General features: G+C 47.1%; 1 protein-coding gene across 1 annotated transcript in view; it reads left to right on the plus strand.

Moving 5' to 3' along the window:
- The first annotated feature begins 1,724 nt into the window (after positions 1 to 1,724).
- CNOT11 (CCR4-NOT transcription complex, subunit 11) overlaps positions 1,725 to 9,877 on the plus strand; it is a 31,977-nt gene continuing 23,824 nt past the window's right edge. The window contains exons 1-2 of the mRNA XM_010829862.1: positions 1,725 to 1,774; positions 2,248 to 2,397. Of these exons, the coding sequence (XP_010828164.1) occupies positions 1,725 to 1,774; positions 2,248 to 2,397 (200 nt within the window). The remainder of the gene's footprint in view (positions 1,775 to 2,247; positions 2,398 to 9,877) is intronic.

Here is a 9,877-nt window from a genome sequence, read left to right on the forward strand (position 1 = left end):
AGCCGGGCTCTGGAGCACGTAGGCTTCTGTAGTTGTGACTCCCAGGCTCTAGGACACAGGCCCAGTAGTTGTGATGCGTGGACTTAGTTGCTCTGTGGCATGTAGAATCTTCCCGGATCAAGGATCGAATACTCATCCCCTGCATTAGCAGCCAGATTTTTTACCACTGAGCCACCAGGAAGCCCTGTTTTATTTTAATTTTTTTTTTTTTTACCACCCCACATAGCATGTAGGATCTGAGATTCCCTAGCCAGGGATAGAACCCATGGCCTCTGCACTGGAAGTGTGCAGTCTTTAACAGCTGGACTGCGAGGGAAGTCCTGAGTGAGCACATATCTGGATGGTCAGGAAAGGACAGGCTATACGGGGGAACCCTAGTCAAGTGACACAATGCAAGTCTAAGAGCATCAGCGTCAGAGTGCCATGGGGGTGCCGGGGCCCTCCTCCTTCCTGTAGCTGCACCTCCTGGGACATGTGGTTTCCAAAACAGCCAAGGAAGAGAGAATGTAGGAGCGTGGGTGGGAGATGCCTATGGGCTGGATCTAAACGTCCCCCACACCCGTTTGTCCAGGAAGATTTCATTTCTCAAGATGTGCTGTGGCCTGTCTGTTCACGCAGGAAGGAAGGTGTGGTGCTGGCCGAACACTGCCTTGGAAACTCTGCTTGACTGGCCCTCCTGATCTCGCATGATCATCCGTGTTGGTTGGGGGCCCCAATCTGAAGAAGCCCCAAGCACACCTTGACCTTCACTCCTGATCCAGCTCCATCCTGCCTCTGAGCCCAGCCCTCTTTGTGGAGCCAGGAAGAGTATTACCCACCCCTTGCCCTGCACTTCTAGCACCATCAGTCATGTGTAGTTCTGGAAAGAAAATGAGGAACGTTTGGAAGATCACATACCAAAAACATTTTACATTTTTATTTCATCAGAAACCACATCTGACAGGAGCCATGGAGCTGATGACTCTAGAAGGCTCCAGTGAAAACCAGGTCAGCACAAGGACTTCCCTGGTAGTCCAACGGTTAGGACTCCGCACTTCTAATGCAGGGGGTGTGGGTTCCATCCCTGGTTAGGGAACTAAGATCCCACATGCTGTGTAGCCCAGCCAAAAAAAAAAAAAAAACCCAAAAACCCAAAACCAGGTCAGCATCCAGCTCAGAAACAGACCAGACCAGGTCCTGAAAGCCTCATACATCTGCTGTATAAACATCTGCATCTACAGCCATTACGACTTAGAGCCTGGACATACAGTAAAAATGAGGAAAGGGAATGGAGGTGATGCTGCGGGTAAATATTTGATGTTTTCCCAGAAAGAAAACCAGGTCTTGGTGTGGCCTCAGACATCCTGAGCTCTGTGGTTCAGGGACAAAAATAGCCTGAAAGTCATGTTAATATTTTACACCAGAAAAATCAATAACTCCTTCCTGAGCCTATACAATGCTATTATGCTTCATTAAAGTGTATTTAAAGCTTTTCCAGCATCAAGTGGTGTTGCAAAGGCAAGTAACAATTGCTGGATATGAGGCCATGAAAAAGGAAGCCAGGAATAAGTGATGAACTGACTTAGAAAGGTGCTGTGCGTGCAGAGCACCTGAAGTGCTTGGGAGGGCCTCCTGATGTCTGCCCATCTACTGATCCCGGTCGCTCAGCCTGCCCAGTGCCCCACACTTCAGCGAAGACCAGCCTGGGTCCTGCCGGACAGTGGGGGTTGTTGAGGGAAACCCCAATGGTCCTCAGCACCCAGACGGGAGGCAAAGCTTGCCTTCACACAGTGTGGTAACCGGTGAAGGGAGGGCTTCCCAGGTGGCTCAGTGGTAGAGAATCCACCTGCCAATGCAGGAGACGTGGGTTCGTTCCCTGGGTCGGGAAGATCTCCTGGAGGAGGGCGTGGCAACCTACTCCAGTATTCTTGTCTGGAGAATTTCATGGACAGAGAGGAGACTGGCGGCTTACAGTCCATGGGGTCACAAAAGAGTCAGACACGACTGAACGACTAAACAACGACAACCAGCGAAGAGCACCTGCTTGGGAGCCAAACCCTGGTTTTCCAGCTGTGTGACCCTGTGCAAGTCACCCATCTCCCCCAGCCCCATTTTCCCATCCCTCCCCCGACACCCTACTCCCACGCCCGCCAGGGCTGCTTCCTCCGCTGGGCCCAGTGCAAGGCGGGGGCTCCGTGGTCACCACCCTGTCGCCGGCCCCTCTCTTTCCTACTGAGGATTCCCAACCAACTCTGCCCGTCCTCGCAGCGCTGCGCTCCAGCCCGGGCGTCAGCAGCGGGCGCTGTTTCTCTCCGGTCTCCACCTCCGAGCATCCAGCAGCGGCTTCCTCTTCCGTCTCCAGGGCTCCGCCCACTTACCTGAGAGCGAGAAGCATCTCGTTTGCCAGTCACCTGAGCGGTTGGCGGGATGAAGCACAGGCATGCGTGTGGGTGTGATCAGAGTTTCTGGCCTCAAGCTCACAAAATACCAAGGGCTGTTGCTCATTACTCAGGTAACAGGGGGTCCCAGAGCTAATAGAGAGCTGGTGATGCGTATGGTGCTCAGGATTATGAGAAAGCAAAGAAAACAGGTACACCATGGCACTGGTTAGCGCCAGCGGCGGTCTGTCTAGAGCAGAGAGCAGCCCCTGGGCAGAACGTGGACCTTCCACAGCTTCGTTTTTCCTCCTGCAAGTATTTCCCAAATAGCCCCTCAATTGTTGCGGATAATCACGGTTTCCTCACCAGAGGCTAAGCCGTCTTTTCCAGAGTGTCTGCTCAAGTGACCTGGTATTTCCCTATCACTGCATAGATAAACCAGGAGGATACTTTTGGGCTTCAAAACATAATATTGTAACCCAATCTGGTTCGGCTGCCACCCTACACCCTGAGGCCAAGGTTGTAGAGCTGTACCTTGTAAAAACCCCCAAACCCACTGGAAAACATCTGCAAATAATGTGGATGAAGTTTCAAGGAAAAGAGAAGGCAAAGGTTCACTCACACCGGAAAACATCAGAAAAATGCGCTGGAATATCTCTCACCCAAAGTTTCACTTCCTAAGGAGACGGTGCATCTCTTCCGGTCCGGCCCTGCCTCCTCTGCTCCCCCTTCAGCCTCCCGATCCCTTTCTGCACACTCCTTGCTCCCTGCCATCCCAGCCGCACTCAGGATCTCTCTACACCCTCTGCTCATTTGTATCCAATCCACAACTCTGCTCAGAAAAACATATATCCACTACTGTGTGTAGAGCAGACAGCTAGTTGAAAGCTGCTTTATAGCACAGGGAGCTCAGCTCAGTTCTCTGTGATGACCTAGAGGGATGGGATGAGGAGAGGGAGAGAGCTCCCAGAGGGAGGGGTTCTCTGTACACATATAGCTGCTTCACTTTGTTGTACAGCAGAAACTAACACAATACCGTAAAGAAAGTATATTCCAATTTTTAAGAAATTAAAATAAATTTAAAAAAAGCAAAAATCAAAGCTTCTACCTCAGGCTACACCTACAGGAAAACAGAAAAGGAAAAATTAATCAAGGGGTGACATTTTCTAGTCATAAGGTAAAGGTAAATTCATCTTTAACAGTTTTTTTGTTTTTAATAGGCTAAGATCTATTTTTCTCCTTTTTGGTAGCAAAGCAGCAAGACATGAACGTCTCCTGTCTGGTTGCTGCTGCTGCTGCTAAGTCACTTCAGTCGTGTCTGACTCTGTGTGACCCCATAGACGGCAGCCCACCAGGCTACCCCGTCCCTGGGATTCTCCAAGCAAGAACACTAGAGTGGGCTGCCATTTCCTTCTCCAATGCATGAAAGTGAAAAGTGAAAGTGAAGTCGCTCAGTCGTGTCCGACTCTTCTCGACCCCATGGACTGCAGCCTTCCAGGCTCCTCCGTCCATGGGATTTTCCAGGCAAGAGTACTGGAGTGGGGTGCCACTGCCTTCTCCGCCTGTCTGGTTAGGAAAATGTAATTTACTCACTGTTTCTCTCCTGTAAGTTCCTAGTCTGGAGAAAATATTCTCAGAATGTCTAAAGTGAAATTTAGTTTCTAACTTTGCTTTGAGCTAAGTAGCCTAGTAAAGAAAAACAGAGGAGTTGAATTTTATGGACGATATGCTCAGCTGGTAAAGAATCTGCCTGCAATGTCGGAGACCTGGGTTCGATCCCTGGGCTGGGAAGATCCCCTGGAGAAGGGAAAGGATACCCACTCCAGTATTCTGACCTAGAGAATTCCATGGACTGTGTAGTCCATGGAGTCGCAAGAAGTCGGACACGACTGAGCTACTTTCACTTGCATTTTCCTAAGGCTCCCATTTAATTATTTTTTAATATATTTATTTTAATTGTAGGCTAATTACTTTACAATATTGTAGTGGGTTTTGCCGTACATTGACATGAATCAGCCATGGGTGTATTTGAAATGCACACAGGGACTTCCCTGGTGGTCCAATGGTTACAACTCCGTGCTGCTAAGGCAGGGGGCGTGGTTTCCATCCCTGGTCAGGAACTAAGATCCACGTGACACCCGATCAAAAGATTAAAAAAAAGACAAAAACTATCCAAATGTACAGAATTCAGAACTAGGATAATTATAGAGGGTATTTTTGTTTAGAGCTAAACTATGACAGTTCTCCCTGGATCTTGGCGAGCAAGGTTCTGACTACCTTTGTTTTGGGTCATCTTTCCAAGAATCTGAGTCTGATGAACAGCGAGGGGAAAGGGTAGGTCATAAAGGTCAGATAGGCTTTTGTCTATTATAAAAGCCCTGGTTCCCTGAGCTCAGGGATCTCCTCCTGCAGTGTCATTACTGAGGTGCAGGACTCACCTGGCCATCTCTGTGTGGCCCTGGGAGCTGGGGCCCTGGGAACCGGCACGGATGCTGCTGCTATTTCTGTGAGTAATGATCCATCCTCCAGTTCTGACCCAGGAGTCCCCTTTTCCACCAGAGCCATGAAACAGTGGTGGCTTCCTTGTAAGGCAAAATCTCAGACTCTTCACAGCTCTTGATCGGGTGATGCTCTCCCAGGGGTCCTTGAGTAAACACAATTCAGGGTTCCCCAGGCTCACTAGCTTGGATATGCTGTGTCTGAGGTCCCCTCCCACCTAGATTCAGGGCCAGGCTCTCTGCCAGACACACAGTCAGGGATGGGCCAGCTCCAGGCTGCACTCAGAGCTGCTGTCAGGAAATTTGATGGACATTAACACTTTCATTTACTGTGTTTTTAAGGCTAGTGGACTGGTCTCTATGGCATTTGGTGCCTTTGTCTGTTAAAAGGAATTCTGTGACTTAAACTTTCTCTACCTGAAGGCAGTCATGCCCATCACTGTCTGCAGATAAGTTAACATGGGGAGGACCTTCATCCTTGGAGTGATGGAAAGAAGAACAAGAGAGATGGAGTTGACCCTCTTATGATGGGAAATCTGACACGGAGCTTGCTCTTTGGGAAGGAAGGGGATGGTCTGCCTTCCACTGGATGCTCCTGGCATTTTCCATGTAGGAGGATGCATGCGTGCTAAGTCACTTCAGTTACGTCCAACTCAATAACCCTATAGATGGAAGCCCACCAGGCTCCTCCAAGGGATTCTCCAGGCAAGAATACTGGAGTGGGTTGCCACGCCCTCCTCCAGGGGATCTTCCAACCCAGGGAGCAAACACGAATCTCTTACACTTCCTGCCATGGCAGGTGGGTTCTTTACCACCAGTGCCTCTGGAGATGATAACTAGGCAGATTCTAGGGAGAGATAAGACTTTAAAAATTGTTCTAAAATTAAAATAATAGACATACCATTTGTGAAACTGTCAAAAGATACAGAAGCTTATTAAACACACCATGTAAGTTCTGCCCAGCTTCCCACGGCTTGCTGGCTGTTCCATCAGGCCTTTTTCTGTGCCCATGTGGGGATAGGAGAAATGGCTCTGTGAGGGAGGAGATTGATGGCTCCCCAGGAGCACCATGGAAGCAGATGAGAACTTCACACATGACCAGTTTGGACGGAGCCTGAGAATATCTCTGAAGAAGAGCCCAGAGCTGCATACGGAAAGCAGACTCTAGGGCTTCCCTGGTGGCTCAGTGGTAAAGAATCCACCTGCCAATGCAGGAGACATGGGTTCGATCCCTGATCTGGGAAGATCCCACATGCTGTGGAGCAACTAAACCCGTGTGCCACAACTACTGAGCTTGTGCTCTAGAGCCTGGAACCGCAACTTCTGAGCCCATGTGCCACAACTATTAAAGCCCGTGCACCCTAGAGCCGATGCTCCACAAACAAGAGAAGCCGCTGCAGTGAGAAGTCCATGCACTGCAACCGCCAGTAGCCCTGGACTGTCACAACTAGACAAGCCTGTGCAGCAGCAAAGCACAGTCAAAAACAAAGTGAAGGCGCTCAGTCGTGTCTGACTCTGCAACCCCATGGACTGCAGCCTACTGGGCTCCTCTGTCCATGGGATTTTCCAGGCAAGAGTACTGGAGTGGGGTGCCGTTCCCTTCTCCAGTGGATCTTCCCAACCCAGGGATTGAACCCAGGTCTCCCACATTGCAGGCAGATTCTTTACCATCTGAACCACGAAACAGACCCTAAAAACAGAAGGATACCATTGACTTGTTCACTTGAAATGGGGGAACTGTATGGTATGTGAATTCTATCTCAATAAACCTGTTATAAAAAGAGGATTTCAGATCAAATCAGATTACTTGTACACTGTTTGTGGTGTTACCAAACCAAACCTGGGCGCACTCACATGAGTTCAGTAAAGCCAGTTCACTGACACGGGATTGTGGTAAAGGAGAGTCAGCATTTATTGCAACGTTTATTATTTAGTCCAGGCAGCTAGTGCTTAAAAGACCTGAACCCCATGAAAGCTTTCATGGGGAGGATTTTAAAGACAAGGTGGGTGGAGGGGCGGGGAGGTTGGTTCATGGGGTGTCTGATCAGCTCGTAGACATCCTTCTGATTGGCTGGTGGTGAGGTAATCAGGAGTCAACATCATCAACTTGGTTCCAACCTGTCTGGGGTCTGTGCGCTTGTGGGCAACATACCTGCTTCCACCTGGCAGGGGTTTCAATCTCTCCAAAAATGCTGAAAGGATATGGCTCAGAATATTACCTAAAGTCCTTGAGGAGGAACTTAATGGCTAAACTATTATTATTTTGTTGTTTGACTTTTCCTTTCTTTCTGCAATTTCTCACTTCTCCCATTATTCTTTTATTGTAAAGAATTTTTTTTTTTTGAGATGGACCATTTTAAAAGTCTTTATTGAATTTGTTACAACGTTGCTTCTGTTTTATGTTTTGGTTTTTTGGAAATGAGGCCTGTGCGATTCTAGCTTCCCCACTATAAATCAGTCCAGCACCCCCTGCACTGGCAGGTGAGGTCCCAACCACGGGGCCTCCAGGGAAGTCCCGAAATTTACCCTTAAAGTTTCTCTACAGACACAGGCAGCTGGAGGATGTGTGGAGGCGGGGATGCGGGTGGCGGGTGATCCACAGGGTCCTGCTGGGTTACAGTGGGAGTGTAAACTGGTGCAGCCACTGTGGAAAACAGCATGGAGGTTTCTCAAAAACCAAAACTAGAACCACCATATGATCCAGAAGTCACACTTCTGGATATTTATCTGAAAAATACATGAACAGCAATTCGAAAAGATACACGCACCCCAGTGTTCACAGCAGCATTACTTACAATTGCCAAGGGATGGAAGTAGCGTGAGTGTCCATCGATAGACGAACGGAAAGAGAAGATGAGGCACGCATATACACACAATGAAATACTGCTCAGCCGTTAAGAAAATGAAATTTTGCCATTTGTAGCAACATGGATGGACATTGTGCTTAGTGAAATACATCAGACAGAGCAAGATAAATACTGTATGATACCACTTATGTGTGGAATCGAAAAAATACAGCAAACCAGTGAATACGATGGAAAAGAAGCAGACACACAGATATAGAGAATGAATGAGTGGTTACCAGTGGGGAGAGGGGAGGCGGAGGGATAACATAAGAACAGGGATAAGTGGCACAAACTGTTGTGTATAAAATAATCTCCAAGGACATATTATACAACACAGGGAATGGAGCCAATAGTTTATTATAACTGTAAATGGAATATAAGCTTGATAAATTGTGAATCACTATATTGTACACTTGTAACTTACATAATACTGTACATAACTATACTTCAAAGATTTTTTTAATCAAGTCAGGTTAGTAAAAAAGAAAAGAGAGATTCTTTTAAATCCTGGATTTTTTTTTTTTTTGCTGTGTCTATGGCATTGAGAGATTCTGTGTACCTATAAGCTGACTCATAAGTTTTGCCTCTTCACAATAGGAGACGGCTTCCCTGGTGGTTCATCCGTAAAAAATCCGCCTACAAAGCAGGAGATGCAGGTTCAATCCCTGGGTCAGGAACCGGTTTCATTATTCTTGCTTGAGATCCCATGGACAGAGAAGCCTGGTGGGCTACAAACCATGGAGTCTCAGTCAGACATGACTCAGTGACTAAACCGCCACGACTGGAAAAGAAATGCAAAAAAGCGAAATGGCTGTCTGGGGAGGCCTTACAAATAGCTGTGAAAAGAAGAGAAGTGAAAAGCAAAGGAGAAAAGGAAAGATATAAGCATCTGAATTCAGAGTTCCAAAGAATAGCAAGGAGAGATAAGAAAGCCTTCCTCAGCGATCAATGCAAAGAAACAGAGGAAAGCAACAGAATGGGAAAGACTAGAGATCTCTTCAGGAAAATTAGAGATACCAAGGGAACATTTCATCCAAAGATGGGCTCAATAAAGGACAGAAACAGTATGGACCTAACAGAAGCAGAAGATATTAAGAAGAGGTGGCAAGAATACACAGAAGAACTGTACAAAAAAGATCTTCACAACCAAGATAATCATGATGGTGTGATCGCTCACCTAGAGCCAGACATCCTGGAATGTGAAGTCAAGTGGGTCTTAGAAAGCATCACTACGAACAAAGCTAGTGGAGGTGATGGAATTCCAGTTGAGCTATTTCAAATCCTGAAAGATGATGCTGTGAAAGTGCTGCACTCAATATGCCAGCAAATTGGGAAAACTCAGCACTGGCCACAGGACTGGAAAAGGTCAGTTTTCATTCCAATCCCAAGGAAAGGCAATGCCAAAGAATGCTCAAACTACCGCACAATGGCACTCATCTCACACACTAGTAAAGTAATGCTCAAAATTCTCCAAGCCAGGAGTCAGCAATACATGAACTGTGAACTTCAAGATGTTCAAGATGGTTTTAGAAAAGGCAGAGGAACCAGAGATCAAATTGCCAACATCCTCTGGATCATGGAAAAAGCAAGAGAGTTCCAGAAAAACATCTATTTCTGCTTTATTGACTATGCCAAAGCCTTTGACTGTGTGGATCACAAGAAACTGTGGAAAATTCTGAAAGAGATAGGAATACCAGACTACCTGACCTGCCTCTTGAGAAACCTATATGCAGGTCAGGAAGCAACAGTTAGAACTGGACATGGAACAACAGATTGGTTCCAAATAGGAAAAGGAGTACATCAAGGCTGTACATTGTCACCCTGCTTATTTAACTTCTATGCAGAGTACATCATGAGAAACGCTGGGCTGGAAGAAGCACAAGCTGGAATCAAGATTGCTGGGAGAAATCTCAATAACCTCAGATATGCAGATGACACCACCCTTATGGCAGAAAGTGAAGAGGAACTAAAAAGCCTCTTGACGAAAGTGAAAGAGGAGAGTCAAAATGTTGGCTTAAAGCTCAACATTCAGAAAACGAAGATCATGGCATCTGGTCCAATGACTTCATGGGAAATAGATGGGGAAACAGTGGAAACAGTGTCAGACTTTATTTTTGGGGGCTCCAAAATCACTGCAGATGGTGATTGCAGCCATGAAATTAAAGATGCTTACTCT

This window comes from Bison bison, unplaced genomic scaffold, assembly GCF_000754665.1.
Source record: "Bison bison bison isolate TAMUID 2011002044 unplaced genomic scaffold, Bison_UMD1.0 scf7180017864508, whole genome shotgun sequence".
In the NCBI taxonomy this organism is placed as follows: Eukaryota; Metazoa; Chordata; class Mammalia; order Artiodactyla; family Bovidae; genus Bison; species Bison bison.